Source organism: Lates calcarifer, linkage group LG10 (genome assembly GCF_001640805.2).
Source record: "Lates calcarifer isolate ASB-BC8 linkage group LG10, TLL_Latcal_v3, whole genome shotgun sequence".
NCBI lineage: Eukaryota > Metazoa > Chordata > Actinopteri > Centropomidae > Lates > Lates calcarifer.
This window is the reverse complement of record NC_066842.1, coordinates 23,223,893-23,244,831: the sequence shown is the minus strand read 5'-3', so window position 1 is coordinate 23,244,831 and position 20,939 is coordinate 23,223,893. Positions and strand designations below refer to the sequence as shown.

At 39.8% G+C, this 20,939-nt stretch overlaps 1 protein-coding gene across 2 annotated transcripts; it reads left to right on the top strand.

Annotated features, from left to right (window-relative positions):
* Window positions 1-288: 288 nt before the first annotated feature.
* Window positions 289-15,794, top strand: ca5a (carbonic anhydrase Va). 2 transcript variants are annotated; one of them, XM_018704069.2, is made up of 7 exons: window positions 289-795; window positions 4,793-4,990; window positions 6,102-6,220; window positions 9,443-9,538; window positions 9,703-9,765; window positions 11,049-11,207; window positions 11,748-15,794. In XM_018704069.2, the coding sequence occupies exons 1-7, from the start codon at window positions 654-656 to the stop codon at window positions 11,916-11,918; spliced, it is 948 nt and encodes a 315-aa protein (XP_018559585.1). In that variant the 5' UTR covers window positions 289-653; the 3' UTR covers window positions 11,919-15,794. The 2 variants fall into 2 exon arrangements, with proteins under 2 accessions (XP_018559585.1, XP_018559586.1); XM_018704070.2 differs by lacking the exon at window positions 289-795 and adding an exon at window positions 3,548-4,642.
* The last annotated feature ends 5,145 nt before the right edge of the window (window positions 15,795-20,939 follow it).

Here is a 20,939-nt window from a genome sequence, read left to right as displayed (position 1 = left end):
GTAAAAGAATATATTTTACAGATTCTTTACAAAGTCAATAAAAATATTATTTCTGCTTTCCAGCTCTATGTTTTTATTATTAGCAGTAGTTTCATCGTAATGTTTGGCATTATGATTAACGTCATGGTATTGTAAGATGTTGATTACGATACAAATATCATTTATTTGCATTTTAAAGACCACTCTACCTGTTCGGCCTGTACTGATGCAATAATGCCCTCCGGCATTATTATCGCTAACGCCCCTCAGAGGAGGCCGCTGATTGGTCAGCACTGTACCCCACCCCCAACCCAGTCCTACGGAACAAACAGTTCAGCTCCAACAACAGCACTATCTTATCATTTATCGAGGATTTGCGCACGATTTAAACGGGCATAGCCTCAGGTTGAGGCGAAACGGTTGTTGACTTGACGTATTGAATGCGTGTAAAGCGAAAGCCTGCCCTCTCCCCCGCCTGCAGGCAAACGGTAGGAGGGCATTAGAAAGCAGACAGTCGATAGTTTTGTTTTGAACAGACTCGGTGCTGACTGAAGGGTAACTTTTGTTGAGTTAAACAAGACTTAGCTATACAGTGGGGCTAAAAGACGTTAGAGGACATTTAGTCGCTTTTGCCAGCCGCCTGCAGTAAATCTGGTAACGTTAGCTTGGTCAATATGGTGATTTTGTCATCCGTAATAAGACCCCTGGCTTCCCAGCTTCACCGACATCTCGTCAAACACACCAAGAGTCACCGGATAACGCCTGTTAGAAGATGCAACCTCATCGCGTGCTCCAGCAAATATGTGCTGTCGCAGAGTAAGTACCAGTGAAAAAAAATGTACACATACATGTAGCTCACACAACGTCTCGTCTTTCTACCGTGTTGACGCAGCTGTCAGTTATCATAACAGCTTCATAAGGAAATGGTTCTCTCTCAGACATTACCGCCCACTGTGGCAGCGTGTGTATTATGGCACTCTTCACGTTTTGGTATTCATTGTGGCTGTAAAGCCTTTCATTGTGGGTCACACAGCATCAGTTTATGGTGACTTTTGTTGTCATCCGAAAAAACGTGCAGGAAGAGAATTGGAAAGCTTGGACTGGAGTTTTCCCATTTCTGGATTTGGGTCAAACACTCCTCTGTTGACTCAGCTGTGTTTGAGACTGATCTCAGGCTCCAGGTTTTCTAATCTGGTCTATCTCTGACCACAGTCCCATATAGGACCTATATTGGGGGCCTGTATATGAAGTCACTGTATATGTTTAGTGTCAGGCAAGCTGTTTTTTAGTCTGTTATATATAATACGCACAGATAATTTACTTTAATGATTTTGTGCCTTCATTGTCTTCATCCTATCTTCACTATGTATATCCTCATTGAGGCTTTGTTTGATCATGTGAAAGACTTTGGATAAAATGTTAACATTCAAAATAATAATAGCACAGTTATATTATAAATGCTATTATAAATATGCTGCATGCTACTTGAGGAGCATTTGTTCAGTGTGCATGTTAGACCTCTGGTATGAGTCACTTTCTTACTTTTAATGTGTCCTGTGGAAAACTGGAGACACCTGAGCTGGTCTGACAAGTGGCAACAACTTCTTCACCACACCCAAAAACATGTCTTCTTCACTATCTCATGCCAACTACAACCACAGTCAGCATGCAAAAAGTTTTTTTAAATAAACCTCGGAAATGGGAAAAGCTTTCCGGTGCAGTAACTTTTATGCTCAACCACGATAATAAACACTCTTCATATTTAACTTTAACAAGCTCATTGTACTGAACACCGTCTGGCCAAGGCTTTGAAAGTTCTTGAAGTGTTCTTGAAGTGGTCCAGTTGGGTTTGTTGTTACTTCATTGGTCTCCCCTTTGATCTGTCCTGATGCACTTTCTAATTTTCTTTTTAAAGGGACATTTCTGCATTCTCCATTCATCAGGTAAAAGCATCTGACTCATGGGAAATTGATGTGGTCTGTGCTTCCCTGAAATAGGGTTGCATATTGCCATCATTTCAGGATGGGGGTGTAGAATATATTTTTTCCAGTGGGTTTGGAGGAACTAAAAATTCAACATTACTGTTGACTGATTGTTGTACTTTACATCACTGTCAAGAGTATTCTCCAGGGTTTACAGTAATTTTCCCTTTGAGGAAAAGTCACAATTTGTGATTTTGGGCTATATCAATAAAACTGACACAAAAACTCTTCAGAGATAACCGTTATATTGGGCTGTCATACACACCACTATTCACCATAGAGCAAGCATTGGATGTGAAGAGCAGTAGCTGCTTGTTTTGTTGCTGTCCAATCCATATAATCTTTAAGCTAGTTCTCCATTTTTGAACAATTTGTTTTTCTCAGTTTCCAATGAGTAAGTATGATCTCTCCATACTGAGAGAGGGATCGAGCATCGGATCATGAGTGATGACATTCAGTTTACCTTATTGGCTACCTGTACCTGTAGAGAACCCAAACAGGTACGTGGGAGAAATGCAGACTCCACAAGCAAAGCCCAGGTAAACCAGGCCTTGAACCCGGAACCTTCTTGCTGTGAGGCAACTTTCCCCCGCTGCACCACCTTACCACCCCACACAAAACATATTCCTTAAAAACTGTACTATCTCAGCCAGAAAATGGTTTCACTTTAGGGAATTTCTGCAGTTGATTAATGTACCTGTCCTGACACAACTATGATAACCACAACATACATCAACAGTGCAATGTAAATAGATAACATAGCATAATAGAAAAGACTCAAAGACATAATATTCTTACCCATCTACACTGTATGTTATTAAACAGGGACTTTCAGGAACTTGAAGTCTTGTCTGTTCTCAGTGTGTATAGACCTCTGCCCTTGTTGCATGGTTATGCTGTGCATATCTCCTGTCTACACTTTCCCCCACTACCAGCAGGTTGATTTTCACACAGTCCAGAACTGAATGGAAATCAGTAGCTTCCACAGAAAAATGCATCCATAAATTCAAACACATGCTTGTGAACACAATGTGCTGTAAGGCTTGTAACTATTACCATGGGCCTGGTATAGTGCACTTAGATAAGATTGTGCTGTACCAAGCTGCCTAGCTGACCACACAGCAAGGGACTGCTGCACTGCCACACACTGTTGTGGCCCTGCTTGGTAGCTTCAAATAAAAACTGTATTTTGGGCTAATTGACTAAAAACATACATTGTTGTGCAACTAGTGCTGTCTTTAAGAGTCTATGTGTATCCAGCAGTCGGTATGGCTTCACAACCGGGGTGGCATAAAAGTGCCAATTCCAACATGGCATATCAGAACTGATCTTTGTGAGACTTTAATTGTGAAGGACTTGAAATGTGTCACTGAGTTTGCAGAACTCTGCTATCTGAGCTACTGTTCAACAAAATTGGTCTCCAGGATAAGATGTAGAGCGTAACCACCCCTGCAACAGCAGTAGTGTGGTCTTTGAGTTTGAGAATGGTCAAATACTGGTCAGTAGAAAAAGTTACTTTTAGTTTATTGTTTTGTTTTGTATTTTTGACTTTGTTTTTGGTTCCTGAGTTAAACAAGCAGCCGGGTAGAGATTCAGCATCGTCAACATCTTGTTCAAGAGCACTTGTGCAGGACATATGTTTATTGCAGGAAATTTAATCCGTGCTCATGTTTGCTTTGCACGGGTCCTTCTCACATTCATATTTACACATGTTAAGGCCTCATGACTGTTATTGAAGACTCATTTGAGAACTCGCTTATTTCATACACACGTCTTTTTCTGATTCAAGACTTCTGGCTGTCATGTGACACTTTCAGGGGAACTACAGGGTGAACCAATCGCACCGACATGCCACAAATCTGGACAACCTCACAGTTGACAATTACCAAGTGAATGAGCACGAATGGCTTTGCAAGCAGTTATTGTGTGTCTGCATAGTAACAAAGTCAGGCGGCTAACTCCCCCAGGAGGAGCGGTGAAATCGGATGAAGGTCATCTTCCAGTCAGACCTGTTTAGTTTGCTCACAGTGGAAACCTTAAGCCCTGTGCTGGATGAATGGAGAGGAAAACAATGAAATGAGCTGCTTTTCTGCTCTTTGACAACAGTGCTCAAAAGGTTATTTCTGTAGATCTTGGTCAGGGCAGGGAGGGGAATAGTTTTTTAACTGAGCTTCTTTTTTATTTTCTAAGTAGAAGATTTTGGAAGTTAATTAGGATGTGTGGTTTTGTGATGGATTTCAAGGATACAGGAAAATGAAAAGAAGGGAGGTAGGGAAAGTGAGCAGAGTTTTGGGTAATTGGAAGTCAGGTCCATTGACAGACATTGGTCCAAGCTGGTGGTTTGACTGGTCAGAGGTCCTGGTCTGATTCCCCTGCTGTGGAGTGGAGCTGGGGGCGTGCCAGGACATTCCGCGTGTCACTTTCTGTACAGCCAGCCCACTTGGCTCTTATTTTGTAATTTCCTTTTAGGAAAAAATGTAAAAGGGCTACGAGGAAGTACTGTTGCTCACTTGCTCCTTTTTTAGTTCCTTCAAACGGCTCAAGGAAGAAGAAGGATTGTGTGTCTGTTTAGCACTGTCTGTGTATAATTTTTGAATTATTTTTTACAAGGCAACTTTAATTGTTTTCTTTCAAAATGGATTGTCTAAAAATGAAGGAAGCAGGAGAGTACAACATGAAAAGTAGGTGTCAGCATTTTCTTTCCAGATATTTATTTTACCTCTCCATGGGCAACCGGAGCTGTTATTCAGCTATGGCTATTTTAAGTTTTAAATATCATTGATTTCCTTTCTCTGTTTCTTCTTCTTCCTGTCCTCTGTCCTCACCTCCAGTGCATCCCATGTGGCAGGGACCTCTCGCGGTACCAGGAGGTGATCGCCAGTCTCCCATCGACATTGTTGTACGGAAGAGCGTCTTCGATTCAGAGCTGAAGCCTCTGGTCACTGAATATAACCCAGAGACCTGCCAACAAATTTGGAATAACGGTTACTCCTTCCTGGTGGAGTATGATGACACTACAGACAAGTCAAGTGAGTGCTCTTCTGTACATATATTATTTAAAAAACTTTTTTTGAAGATGTATGTAAATCTACTCAGTTCTGCCATAAATTGCTATGTAGAAATCTAGAGAGTAAAATTACAGTTTCTTCCATGTAAGTTCCTCATTATTAAGTGCTGGGTTTGGAACAAGTCAGTAATTCTCCTTTAAGTCTGAATGGAGTAAATCTCAGCAGGGGGAATGCATGTTTTGATCTACACAGAAGGATTATCTCTTTCTTCACCCCCCCTCCTTAAAGAGCCCTCAGTCTGGAGGAAAATCCAGTAATCAATTCTACAAGTAAACCTGCTGGTAAAAACCACTGCCACGTGGATCTGGTGATTGTCATGTGACTAGCGTGTCTCTCCTGATCTCAACAGCTACTATGGAGTCTGTGTTTAAAGTATTGGTAATTTGGATGTAGTTACTGGGCTACACATAATGACTGTCCAAACCCTGAAATTCTCTAAATGTAGGTCTTCTTTAGATAGACTTGAAAATGTGTTAAAGCTGCAAAATAAACAGCTTCATAGGTGTCACATGCTCTCAGTCTTTGTATTATGAGCTTAGTCTGGTAAGAGCACAAAACAGGCTCATAACAGAGAAATGTGGAGAATGATAGAACAGAACAGTCTTGTATTACCAGTCATATAAACAATGAAACAATGGAGTGATCTTGGCATGACTGTAGGTACTACAAATCAAAATTTAGCCTTGAAATTGATGTTTTGCCAGCATCAACATGTAATGTTGTAATGTATAGATGAGGAGTCCTTATCTGTTGGTAGTATTATTGTCACTGATAAACTGTTTATGGGGCAATACAAAGCCATCTCTTTATAGGTGATGGTAGCCTCTCACTTTAGTGTTTCCTGGATGTTTCTAGGTCAGTGTTACTGTCTGAACAACAGCAGATGAACTCTGTGATATAATTTCCTCCTTTTGAGGAGGCACCGATTACTAATACTAACAATCACTAGACAGTTTGAGATATGATCTGATTCCTCTGGAGGACAGGCGTTTCATTCTTTTAAAAGGGTTATGAAATCTGCATTTGTCAAAGTGTAATGCACTGATCTACATGTCCTAACTTTCTGGTGCAGCGCTGAAAGGGGGCCCCCTGCAAGACAAATTCAGGCTCTGTCAGTTCCACTTCCACTGGGGTGAGAGCAACGCCTGGGGGTCAGAGCACACCGTGGACAGGAGACTCTTCCCTGCAGAGGTACTGCATCTGTGCTGTAACATGGATACACTAACACAGAGGGACAATTCGTGAAATATAAATTAGTCCTGTACTGGGTTTTTGCAGGGACAAAAGAGGAACACATAAAAATACACAACCAATTTCAACACTACCATCAAAAACAGCATGCATTTAGTGAAGTATGAGGGTGTGTTTCTGTAATGTTGTCAGGAACACAAATTAAATTTGGTTCCTGTAAAACTTGTGTTGTGAAACCCAAGATAAACAGGAAGAAGAATATTTCTTTTTAATATGTAGCAATTAACAATTTGGTGAATTCTTCTACAGAAGCTGACAATATTACACTTCACACCTCACAGTACGACTGAACGATATATATCGAAATTAAACTGCAATTGCGATTTGAACTAATGTGATTTGCAAAGACTGCGATTATTTTTACAACAGAATGTCAGTGGACGCGTCCTTACACTTTTTTAGCTGCCTCACAGTTCACACACACACAGAGCAGGAGCAACAGAGCGACAGGCTGTAAACTTTACAACCACATCTCGTCTTAAAATGACCAAACCACAAAACTAACTGTGGAGTTAGATACTTGATGAAAACGAAGGACAGAGCGACAGCGTGAGGCAGAGTGGGTCGCTCTGATTCTTACTGCAGAGAAGCCAAGAGAACGTGGTGCTACTGTTTGTTCTGTGAGAATTGTTCTATGGTTCATTATGTTTATGTTTAATACCATTTATTGTTAGAATAAATACATTTTGGATTCATATATTTTCCTTCTCATCCATGGGTTAGCACACAGAGCAGTTAATATTTCAACATCTTAAATGGTGTTGCTCCATCATGTTTTACATGTATACAGTGAATCCTGGACTGAAGCTTGACTTTCAAAATTACATCGCAAGTCAAATCACAATATATGGATTTTTTCCCAAAATTGTTGAGCCCTACCTCACAGTATAACACAGATCAGGAGAGCAGCACCAAAAAATACAGCCAGAGCTATTCTTATACAGTTAAATATTTAAGCTTCATATAGGAGGATTTATCTCCACCTCTCTCTCTATCTTTCATTTTTGAGTTGATTGATATGAAATCTCTGGTACTGTACTGTGCGAAATGGTAGAAATCCACCCACTAGAGATTAGTTAATTAGGTTAATATGTGTTGTTGTGCAGTGTGTTGCACCTGTACCCAGCAGTGACATTATAGTGTACTGACACATCCTTGAGGTTAAACCACTGGGGGTCAGCAAAAACTTTCTGATGTTTTGCCAAAACATTAAACCCCATTTTCCAAAATAACGTCATCAAATCAATCACACAGTTGGCAAAACTTTAAACACTGTTCATCTGGTTAGACACAATTTGCAAATCTGAATCACCCATTTTGCAAAACTTGAAACACATTCTCATTCACAAAACACATTTTGCAATGTGGTGCACTTTGACCCAGAATGACACACACAGGCCCCAAAAGTTAAACACAACTAACACTCCTGTTGTCATCGTTACCACACCACCACTCAACACTGAGCACACGTGTGTCCAGTCATGTGTATGGAATCCATTCAGTGAACAGGATATTTTGAAATAAAAGTGGCATGTGTGAGTTGGATTGTGATTTCACCAATGGAGTGCAACAACAGAAGAGGAAGAGGAGTGCGTGTCAGAGGTGGTGGACGAGGAGGAAGAGGACGAGGAAGAGGAAGACCAAGAACAAGAGCTATAGTTTCAGATGAAATTAGAGAAGCAGGACAACATGTGCAACCAAATGTAAGCAGGTTCTCAGTGGCCTCCATTGTCAGGACATCATAGTCGAATCTCCTCCAGTCAATGGATGCTGCATGTGATGATACAGGACTGGAATCTTTCCAAGGCTGGATTTGGCAAAAGGATTCTTTCCCCGTCACTTAGCAAAGGAGAGGACTGCCTGTGATGTAGATGAAGTCCTGACCCAGCCCAGAGGCATGAAGCTGAGGCAGAATGAATGATATTACTTGCTGTAAAATCATAATGCAGTTTTTTATTTTTGCTGCAGGATTTCTTGTTTACATACGTTTTCATAAGTGTAAGAACGTCCTACAGCAAATAAAGTGTTGTGTGTAGTGATTGCTGAGTAGTGTGTATGCATTAGCTGGCTTTGAGTGTCTTCTGACAGCAGTGTTTGGTTTTGAATGAAGTTAGGTTGTTTGAAGCTATAGCAGGTATAATTCATAAACTGACCGGGCTGTACCAGCACATCAAACAGCTGCATCCTGTTGTGCCACCATCTTGCTACTTAAAAAAAAAACCCAAAATGCCTCCTGCTGGGTTTAGGTAGCATGTTTAGTATTTTTAAGTTTAGTAGCTTTATAGTGTGACCATGTCAATGAATGGAAAAAGTCAAATATGTACTGCTATAGAAAGCAGATAATAAAAAGAAAAGACCAGGCTTAAGGGTTAAGAGCAGAAAGGAGAAATAAAAGAAAACGCATTTAACACTGCACTGTTTAAACTGTGTGAATGTTGATTTAGTTTGTAGTCATTTTAGTTCTATTCATGTGTCCCTCTTGAAACACACAGGTATCCATAACCTCAAGTTTGGTGTAGTTCAGGCTTTCTAATGCCGTATCTATATCAGAGTTTTTCCTCTGCTGGTTGTGTAGCTGGTGTCTGGAATGCTGCTAGATTCTTCGATCCAGCCGTGTTCCTCTGTTGCTCTTTCTGTCAATACAGTCACACTGAAAGGGTGTATCTTCTTACACAAGAAGAGCTTCCACTGTGTGTGTGTGTGTGTGGGGGGCTCCTCTTCACGTTGTTGGGAATGTGTCTTTGTCATGGTTCTCAATACTCAGCAGTTTTCATATTTGTGTGTGTGTGTGTGTAGAGGATCAAGTGTTACACCCCTGACTGACAAACATTCCATCTTTGTCAGTGGCTGATGTATTGTGTTCATGCATGTTAGGTTTCAAGCATTTTGTTTGACTATGTGCTGATTGGAGTGCTGTTATTAACTTGCAATAAAATTTATGTCAACACAAATTAGAAAACACTTCGCAGTGAATTCAAAATAAGTCAGTCACACGAAGAAACTCTTATTTTGAAAAGACAAAGGAAGATGAGAAAGAATTAGAGGGTCATTTTGAGGACAGAAGTAGTAGGCCTGAGATCAGGACAGAGGGGCTGAAAAGGTCAAGGTTATGTGTCACAGTCACATGAGATCATAATGGGATTTGTATACTTGTATTCTCAGCTCCACTTGGTCCACTGGAACTCTGACAAGTACAGTCTGTTCGAGGAAGCAGTGATGGAGGACAATGGACTAGCTGTGATTGGAGTCTTTCTTAAGGTACACACATTTACGAACACACACAGGCTTTCTACCTTGTGGTGCATCCACAATGTGAACAAACACATTCTGTTAGTGTTGAATGTACACAGTACATGGTATGTGCTGCATATGCAGCTTTGCCCTAAATACAATCCAGATTAATGTCAGTAATCCTTTTGTAGGTGGGAAAGAGACACGAGGGGCTGCAGAAACTGGTAGACGCTCTGCCTGCAATCAGACACAAGGTGAGTCTGCAGTCACACACATCACAACGCTAGTTTTTCAAAGATGCTGTGCTCATCTCTGAAATGCACTCATCAGCCTAGTGATCAAATTTAGTGACGTTTACACAGTCCGATTAAAATTCTGCTATCAGATCTTCCAGCACTTTACTGGATGATGGGTACTGACTCTGGCACTGCGTGTGGTTAGCACTGTTGCCTCACCTCAAGAAGATTCAATCCCTGATTTGTCTGTGGCTTTTCTGTGTGGAGTTTGCATGTGTGCTCCCTGTGCCTGCGTGGGTTTCCTCAGGGTACTCCAGCTTCCTCCCACCATCCAAAGACATACAGGTTAATTGGTGACTTTAAATTGCCTGTAGATGTGAATGTGAGTGTGGATGATTGGTTGTCTCTCTATGTCAGCCCTGTAATAGACTGACAATCTGTAGATAATCCATGGATTTTAAAAAAAACTGCTTTGTTTGAGATCACAATTGTGGTTGATATAAGTTCTATAAAGCGTTTCTCATTAAAAAAAAAAAAAAAAAAGAAAATACATTTCTATATGATCTCGGAGTCACAATCATCCTTCATCCTTCTTTTACATCACTGTGACTGCACTGTTTATCACCAGTACTGTCTAAGGTTTGTGTTTATCTAATAAGATAATTGTATAGCCCTCAACACATATTTTATGTTGGATAATGTTTCGATAATAATGGTCGTCATGCTTAGATAATAGTTGAAGGGTGCTGTGTTTTTGCCATTATACAGTATGTGTCTATGATGTAATGATACTGAAGTTTGCAGTTTGGGATTAGAACCTTTGAATGAACAATGTCGCAAATGTCAGCAGTCACCCTGCACAGCAAAATCAGCAGTGCAATTCAATACCTATAGAGTTAAATTCAACACTTTGAAAGTGTCTATATTGGTCCACACTACACAGAGTTAAAACTACTACTCTACTTTGTAGAGTTGATCTGTATTTTAAAAACACCATAGGGAGTCAATTTATAATCCCCAACTATACAATATTATTCCCTACTGCAATGAAAGGAAACAAAACAAGACCATACAAAATAAGTTTGGATTTCAAGCAAACCTGTATTTTCTGCCACACCACATATTGACCGCACTGGTTTTACAGCAACATATCAAAACAATGGACAGCAGTCCTCAATAGGACAGGTCACACAATATGGCAATGTGACACTATGTGTGTCAGCAGGGCAGTGGAAATGCTAATCTGCATACTTTAACTGACAGCTGTGTTTTGTGCTGTGTGTGTCTCTGGCTGTCTGCAGGACAGTGTAGTGGAGTTTACAAGGTTCGACCCTGCATGTCTGCTGCCTGTTAACATTGATGACTACTGGACGTACCATGGCTCACTGACAACACCTCCTCTGACTGAGTCTGTAACCTGGATTGTTATGAAGCAACACATTGAAGTTAGCCATGATCAGGTACGTGTGTGTGTTTTAACCAAGGTTTGTATTTTGGCTTTAATGTTATTTTATGTTTTAACATTGAACTACATTGCTAATCTGACAGGAAAATTCAAATAGGAAAGTATGGCTTAGTTGCACCAATTAATATTTTTAATATCAACAATGAATATAATGACTATGAGAAAGGTTTTGCTTGTTGTGACCCACAGAAAAATATTATCCATCGTCTGAAGCTTTATGGAGGTTTATAGCCTCTTCCTGTGTAAAAAGCAACTGTTTGCACACGAGACATTTTGAGGTTTAAAGCAGATGCTGTTCTGCTGCCCTCAAGTGGCCACAAAGTAATTGGTGCAGTTTTAGGCTGAACTCAGCAAAACCGGTTACAGAGGGTAAAAGTAGTTCTGTTCAGTAGTATACCCACACTGTAACAGTTCTAATGTCCATCCATTTATACAATAAGGCAAACTAGCATGACAGCAGAGAGAATCGAGTGAATTATCAAGTGAATCAGCCTGTGTGGAGACTTTTGAAGACTCTCTCTCTCTGACCCTCCAGCTGGCGGTCTTCCGGAGCCTTCTGTTCACCTCAGCTGAGGAGGATGTACAGAAGAGTATGGTGAACAACTTCCGGGTACAGCAGCCTCTGTGCGGTCGTACCATCCGTTCGTCCTTCAGCCCCTTCCTGCAGGAGGCACCATCAGCTGAAGGCGACAAGCACACCCACTGATGCTACGAGTACATTCATCCACTCACACAGTAAAACACACAATGACCACTGCTGCATACACACTACTTTGTGAGCAAGTGTCTGTACTGTACCAGTTTTTTTTAATTTTGTCACAACTTAATGTTGCTAATTAGCATTTTGAACAGAAAACATATTTTAAAGCATGACAAAGTTTCCTCAGAGGACCTTCAGTTAAACTTCATGCTCTTTCATGGAGTGAATGGATTTTTAAATTACAAACAGTAAACAGTTCTACAGGGAAGGCCAGGGAGACTTCTGTTTCTGAGTTTGAGATTATTTCCTTTAGACTTTTCTGATTTTGGTTTGACTGTCTCAGACCAAGGGCGGCACAGTGGTGCAGTGGTTAGCACTGTCGCCTCACAGGAAGGTTCTGGGTTCGTGCCTGGGGTTTTTCTGTGTGGAGTTTGCATGTTCTCCCTGTGCCTGTGTGGGTTCTCTCTGGTTACTCCAGCTTCCTCCCACAGACATGCAGGTTAACTGGTTGACTCTAAATTGCCTGTAGGTGTGAATGTGAGTGTGAATGGTTGTTTGTGTGTATGTGTTGGCCCTGCCATGGACTGGCGATCAGTACAGGGTGTACCCTGCCTCTCGCCCAGTGTCAGCTGCGATAGGCTCCAGTCCCCCGCGACCTTAACGGATAAGCGGAATAGATAATGAATGAATGAATGAATGAATGTCTTAGACCAATAACCAATAAGGGATGGGTGCTGTGGGGAAAATGTGTAGTTTTATTGATTTTTCTTAACACAAATCGTATTTATAATGCATATACATTTTGTACCTGCAGCTCAGTATAGAGAATCACACTGATTCCCTACACTTGTTTGGTACTACAGCAGAGTCTGCTTTGACTTTCTGGTGGTGATGTTTTTATCCATATAAGTATGCTGGAGCTGCTGTCAGTTTACAGAAACGTTAGCAGGAGATTTTAACAGACTGGCGCTGCCCACTGTCTCTAGGATGCAGGCTTTTTTTTTAAATTGCAGTATACCCTTTTTTTAAATCCTGTATTGTTGGGTGTTGGGTTTATCCTCAATTTTGTCATCAATTCATTATCAAGATGAAAAGAATGTATATTTTCTTCATCTATTACTGTTACTGATTTAATTTAGTTTAATTCAGTTTTATTTATATAGCTCTGAATCAATTGAAGTTATCTCAAGGCACTTTTCACAATTTATATTATTATGTTTACAGAGAGAGATCCAACAGTTCCCAACAGCGGGCAGAGAATAGGGACAGTGGAACATAACATAATGTAGATTATACTGTACACAGCACATCTGACATTCAGAGACCATTGTTGAATATTTAAGTGGTGATTTAAAACTCCACTGAGCCTCAGTTATTCTGTCCAGAGCCTGTTCATTATTTTACTAATCCATACAAACATGTCAGGTATATGTAGCAGATGTACTTTAATATTATATATGAAATATGAAATATATGACATTAGCAGTCCTCTTCCATTACTTACAGTAGTCTCTAGCACCATAACCACAGTGCCTTAAACGTCCTCTGTGTGACTCACTGCTGTAGCAACACCTGTCAGAGTTTGAGCCAATCCACACCTGTTCCACTACACTTCAAGTAAAGTGGTTGCTGATGGTTGGTCACAGTAAAAGTCAAGACATTTACCTGAGGGAAGATGGGTTGATCCTCATCTCATTTCTGTTCTTTTGAATGTAGTAAATAGAATCAGTCAAGTCTTTGACAAACTACTGTGCTTTTGCCAGTGAGTTCAGAAACTGTGAGGTTGACTGATCGAATCAGGGTTTGTGTTTGGGAGGGAACTGCTGTCTTCAATAGTCTGTCTGGTTTTTCTGTTTTTCTTTTATGTCTCATGTTTGTTTATATTAGTGGCAGAGGACTAAGAATAATCGGACACAATAGAACAAATAAAATGTAACTGTAATGTGTATTAAATGTTTCAGGTTGAGAATAAGGATTAAGGAATTGGAAATAGAATCACACAACTGGTCCAAGCTACTTCTGCTTTTTACATTTTCAATTAATGTCAGAATGAACACAGGTTACCACCAAGAATACTGGAGAGACTTCCTAAGGGATAAACAGGTGAAATAATGGGACCAACTGTCTACAACAGCCCTGTATCACTTTGTCTGTCAGCATGTTTATGTTTATACTACTATTGTAGTTCCACTATATTCTAATTTACTTCCACCATCTGACCTACTTAAGGTGTACTTGAGTTACCTCATCCACAGCTTTAAAAGCTTTAAACTACAGTAAACTACATTACTAAATCAAATGTTCTTCAGTGTATGAGTTTAACTTTAACTTCCAAACTTTATTGTGACAATCCTGGAGACACTGCAGATGAAGATTTTGTCATGATGCAACCTTGCATCATCTAAAGTAGTCTGGAAGTCTGCCTGCATCTTACATGCAGGATAATTAGAAAGAGAAAGGGGAAGGACAAGACAGAGAAGAGAGAAAGGTGAGCAGATAGAAAGATTGCAGAAGGCAAGGAGGAGAGGAGGACACACATGAAAGCACCTGTTTAGTTTCTCAGATATGTCTGAACTTGCATCTGAAACATTGACACACAAACCAGAAAACCACATTAAATCAGTCCATTTTTAACACTATTTAAGTGTCCATGGATATACATTTGAGGTGAGGCAGGGGTGAGAGGTCACAGTTGTCTATATAATCTCTCAGTAACAATGTAACTGTCCAAACTGGCCCCTGATGACTTTTGAAATAGCCACCCCACCCTACCCCACCCCTCAATGGATGCTCACATGAGGCATACACACCCTGCTCCATCTCCCCAGGAGGTCCTCTGTCGGCTTCCCATTTGAGGCCTGGCAAGAAGCTGCAGTGAATAGACTAACTGGATATGCATTGAAAAGATTTTGTGCTATGTGATGTGCACTGAGTGATGTTAATTCATTGTGAGGAGTGTCAGACTTGTTAGATAAATGCTGAAGGGGCCACGGGGGGCAGGTTGAAGATTTTTGAAAAGCAGGAATGACTCCAGTGGAAACTGGGTATGGAATTTGATTATGTGTATCAGTAACACTTCTCAAATCTCAAATCCTTTTCTTCACAGATGCAATACAGAATCTGTCTGAAGTGTTATGCTAACATGGAGATAAGGGACCCAGTACTGCATTTACTGTATTTTGTACAGCTTTATTAAATTGATTGATTCAGTGTATTTGAATCATGCACCATGATCTGCCATCGTGTTTCATGGCATTTTCCTTTCTGTTTTTAATTTTCAATGCAATTAATGTCAATGTACTTCAATGTAAATGTTCAGTCTATGGAAGATGTTTGTCTAAATGGCTGTTTCTGTCAAAGCTGGAGTCAGTGACATGACATCAGAAATCACTTTATGGTGACTTTGTTCATAGATTGTAAAAAATGAAGATGAAATACATCACAGTTACATCTTAACATTTTTAGAATCTTTCTGTTTTCCGCCTTATATCACTGTCTGCCTTTTTAAACATAAAAATATTACAGAAAGCTGCCATGCTGTGTTTCCATCATGATGTTTTATATTCCTACCTTATGTAGCTCAGTGTGATGTTTTAGCAGGTGTACGTTATGTATGCTGTTCACTGTATGAAGTACATATTTTAGCTGTTTATTTGTGCAGTCAGCAGCTAACATTCCTGCCCTGCTGGGCTGTAGTAGGCCTCTCTCCCCTCCCAGCATGCCTTGCTTCACCTGGATGGCTTCTTATGGACCCCTGTCCAGGTGTGCAACCAGGAAGTGTTTTTCTTGTAGAAACCCCTGTCACATGGTATAGATTTAAAGATGATTTTAAAGAAACTGACATCAATAGATGTATAACAATAAAGTAATGTGGGATATAGAGATGATTTCTGTGTGGTCTTTGTTTTAGTTTTGTTTTTTTTGGTAGATGAAATGATGAACAGTCTTGGTTATTTTACACTGGAGATTTTCTGAGTTTTGCGGTTTTGTTTTTTTCACCATTTTGATGCAAGAAGGGCACAGTTGGATGTGATCTGTACAAATCAAATCTGATTGAACCACATGTATACTCTCTCTAGGCACTGTAAGCCAGAAGTGAACACCAAACTCAAGGCTAGGTTTTAACTAAGCCTGTGCTTACAAGTCATCCCAGTCTTTCTCTGAAAATATATGCATCCCCATGATTCTTCTAGCAGACCCACCTCACCCAAAGCCTGAATCGAGGCAGGAAGATGTTTCAAAATAAAAACAATTGCTAACTGCCTCAATCTGTCTCAATCCCCCACCCAAACCCCACTCACACCTTTGAAGTCCCATGACAGAGAGGGGATGTTTGGTGGCCCCCACCCAGACACCTGGGGTCCTAGGGGTGGGTTGTTTAAACACTCTTTTATACACTGTTACTATGGTCTTTGGGTCTCCACCTGATTCAAACCAAAGAAATGGAGATTGAAGCCAACCTCTCAGGGTGTTTATTGTGCTTGGCTGCAGGGAAGAGGGGCCTGGATTTACAGGGACACACCAGTCAGTCTCTCCTGGGCTTCCCCTGATTGTATGAATGTGGACAGACTGACTGGAGACCACAAAGCTTTTAAGTGTACGGTGTGTGTGTGTGTGTGTGTGTGTGTGTGACTTTGAACATGCATGTGTCTTTGTAGTAGGTGAATGAAAAAACATTATAACTGCTAAATGAATTAGGGCTTCACAAGAACATGCCACAGTTTTGTTTGTTAATTTCTATTAATTCATTCATTTTTTGCTTGTTAGTTTCTTTTCCCTTGTGTGAGAAGTAAATGATATTTGAAAGAGAAGTGGACATGTTGCTGAACTGGTAGTATCAGAAAACTGTAGTTGGTTGATCACTGCCTCCTACTCAAGATAATAGTTTAAGAATTTGCTAAATAAAAAAATGCAGCTGGAATTTGTGCTGTTACTTTTCCCGTGTGTGGTGTCATGTTTGAATGTTTTACTGAACTTAAGTTATTTTTTTCATACCACACATATGTCAGCTATTTCAGAGGTTTGTCAAGCAAGCAACAGAATCCTCTCCTTCAGTCAGAACTTTCCAGAATAAATGCTCTCAATGGCTCAAAATCAAGCATTGCTGCAAAAGTTTGTCACACCTTTATTTTGTAGACAAAGTTGCAAAAGAGGAAGTAATTCTGTGAGTAACTGTTGATGCCAATTAATAAAGATGATGGAGATCTATTACAGCCAGTGGCTTGATTTGTGAATGTCTGTTTCTGTCAGTATAATTATATAATACACATTCTTTCTGTCAGTGAGATATTGTAAAGGTTTTTTTTTTTTAATCAAATGATCAAAATAATCAGGTGCACCAGACTAGTGTACTGCTGACTGCCTGTTACTGACCACAGCTCTAGTGATGATTTACAGCAGCCTGATGGTGTGTATGGAATTGATTCGAAACAATCTACAGTGCCCATGTTCATGTTAATGAAGGAACCCAGTGAAACAGTGTGGCTCACTGACAAATTGTTAGTAGTTTTTAGTCACTACTGAAAGTGTAGTTTTTAGCAATGTAGTTTTGGCAATGGCCGTGTTGGTTAGTCCACCACTTTCGTCCAGAATGATACATCAACTAGATGGAATGAATTGAAGTTCCAATTGGTCCAAAGAGTATGAATCTTAAAAATTTTGAGCTCTTTCAGTTTGACCAATACTGTGGTTTATGCAAAATTGATGACATTCCTACTAGCCTCAGCTGTACTTTATGCTGAGTGCTAAGAAACCATTTTTGGACTGCCAACATAACAAACTAAGATGATGAACATGTAAAATGTCATAAATTCCAGAATTGGACAGTTACACACTGTGCTTCAGCACATTCACTCTGAAATAAAGTAATGTACACTACAATAAAACGCCAAGTCTCTGCTTTAATTGTAATAAGGCTTACATCAATATTTAAATGACTGTGTGTGAGATGTAGCCCTTTAGCACAAAGTCCCCAAATTGCAAGGGTTCAAAAGTAACTGGAAACCCTTAATGACTCCACAGCAAGTCAAGAATGCTCTCTAGGATGTAGGTGGACATGTTTACTTGTCAGAGAATTCATGATACAAACCTGTATTCACCACAAGATGCAAACCCCTGGTGGGCCTCAAAAACAGGAACAATAACAAAGTTCTGTGGACTGATGAAACAAAAAATCTATAAAATGTTGGAAGGAGGAAATTGTGGAGAAAAAATGTTCCATAGCATATCACCTAATCTGATAAACATGGTAACTAAAGAGCTTTTCAGGATGAAGAGGCAAAATATCCTTGACTAGTTGGGTTACATTCCACTTGACTATATAGACTAAAGGCAATGAGAGCCTGCAACAAGTAAGACCTTTAGGTGGCTGTAGTGAAGGCCTGGGAGAGCATCACCAGGGAAGACACAAAGCATCTGATGATGTCTGTGGGTCAAAGATTTCAGACAATCAATGACTACAAATGATTTTCTACTGAATATTAAATATATTTGACTTCATGTGTATCTGTACAATTACCTTTGAGCCTCTAAACTTTGGGTACTATGAGTTTAAAAGTCTGTCTCCCACAAAATTCTTTCTACATTGATGTAAACCTACTCAAATTGAGGCTGAGACTTAGCACTTTAATGTAGTCCATTATTATCCATTATTTTAAATTTAATACACTGAAGCATAGGGCTTGGAAAATAAAGGCTTTCCACAGTAAGGCACACAGAACAAATAAAAGCCTTCAAATGAATAAAAAAGGTGGCAGCTACAGTTATAAGAATGTGTGATACACTATGAGTTTTGTTCAGATCAAAATATTTTTAGGAATTGGCTGAAAAGGATTATGGATCTAATTGGCATATACACAATGTGAAATCACAATGAGTCCTGTGATCTTATGTTTTTCTGTTGCTGTTTTAGTCTTTATTTGGACACATTTAACTTGATATTGATAATTAATAAACATAAGGCACAGAAGTTAAAGGGTCTCTTCTCACAATTACAAAAAACGTATTTACCAATCTCTGGTGATGTGTTTTGGCTTTATTTGGTTTCTAGGTTTCCAACTCTGAGAAATCTGCCTCTACCCAAACACAATGAAGACGAATGGAAATTCATTTGTGAAAGTCACAACACAGAAAAATTACAAATGACCAGTAATGGGTTTCCACAGCAGGAACCTTTCCAGGGGTTTAAGCTGCTTTGGGGAACCAGGGAACTAAGAGTCTACAGCTATGCTAGTGGCTAGCAGTGCTATAAGCTGAATGATAATATCGGCATGCTAACATGTCATATTTTTCTTTTCATATACTTTAATGTTTTACCTTCTATGTCACATGTTTGTCACTATCAAATACTAGGGCAATTGAAACTGTTGCCAAGGTATATATATATATATATATATATATATGTACACATACTTGCAACAGTTTCAATTGTCATATTCAGTTACATATGAGGCAATTGAAACTGTTGCCAACGTATCGGTCTTTCATGTGTATGTAATTTCTAATAATTTTATGTCCATTGACATAGATGTGTGCCTCTGGTGTTTAGTTGCACCATTGTGACCTTGTTCACTGGCCTTTAATACATCAGAGAGATGAAAAGAAGAAGAAGGCAGGTTCTAATTAGAGCCCCCAACTTCCTGCCATCCCTCTGTTCTCTGTTTGAGGGGAATCATTTTAGATCAACAATCCACAAACCCCTCCAGTTCTCTGTACAGACAGATATAAACAGGAACATACAATGAGAGGCCCTTCTCCCTCTGAACTCCAAGCCAGCTGCTCTTCCTCATTATCTTCCTCGTCTATTACTCGTCTGTGTGTTCCTCAGTCTCTCCGACATGTTTGTTTGGTGCTTCAAATATTTCAGACAAAGCACTTCCATCCATGTGATTCCTGTTTTAATCGGAATGCAGTCTATACCTGTTTGTTGTGGATCAAAAGTGACTGTGTCTCATTTCAGTCATACAGGCTGCACTGTTGCAACTCACCTCTGATGAGATAGAACATAAGAACACAATTGATTCCTCAAAACTTTTAAAAGGATACAATCTACAAATGACCTGGCAAGACTAGTAATTGAAGAAATTAAAGTTTTATGTTTAGTTCCAACAAAGTCATGTTTGGAGAGTTTGGTTAAATCTTAGAATCAACAAGTGTTGTCATAAATTATTTGTAAAGCTGATTGATCTTATCTTTGCTGCTTTTATTGATGCATTACTTCTTTGTAGATTAGTGAAATGGTGAGATTACATTTTTGTGTAAGTTTTTACCAATTCATCAGGGGTGAGTTGCAACAGTGCAGCCTGTATGACTGTGCTATGAAATGAGACACAGTCACTTTTGATGCGACTACACCAATGCCTGAGCAAAACATCTTTCCAGCCACTAGCTAGATGCTAACTGTTTGTAATTTGGGCAGGTAAAATACATTGGGCTTTTCAGAGTGTTTCACTGAAAACAGCTGCCTACTGCTTCTAAAAACAAATGCAAAGACTTAACAGTACTATGTGGGTTGCAAAAACTAAACAATAAGTGACAAAGGTATTAATATGCTCCTGTAGAAGTGAGGGGAGACTTTAGGGCTGAGTAATTATTGTCTGTGGGTTTTTCACAAGGACGAACTGCCATTGTTTTTATCTATGCATCTCTCAGGCTTTCCAGAAACATGAGCAAGAATAATATGTAGTACTCAACACTTGAATCATTGCAGCTGAGGGTTGTTTATGTGTTTGTATATTTGATCATTTCTATAGTCAACCTACATGCAGAGTTCCTGGGAGAGAAGCTGGACGCAAAGTGAATGTTACTACAGTTGCCTTGGCGGGGCCTCTCCCACACCCACACCACAGTGTTACTTTGTTTATGAAAGTTTTCCCATCAGTGGAGCATTCCCACTCACTCACTCTATAACTCTGCTCCAGGCAAAAGATTCTTTAATTTCATTACAGTGGGTGATCAGATGATCAGCTGGAATAATGTTAGAAATGTTCCTTTATGGATGTAATGTGTGGTCAGTGCTAAATTAAGTCA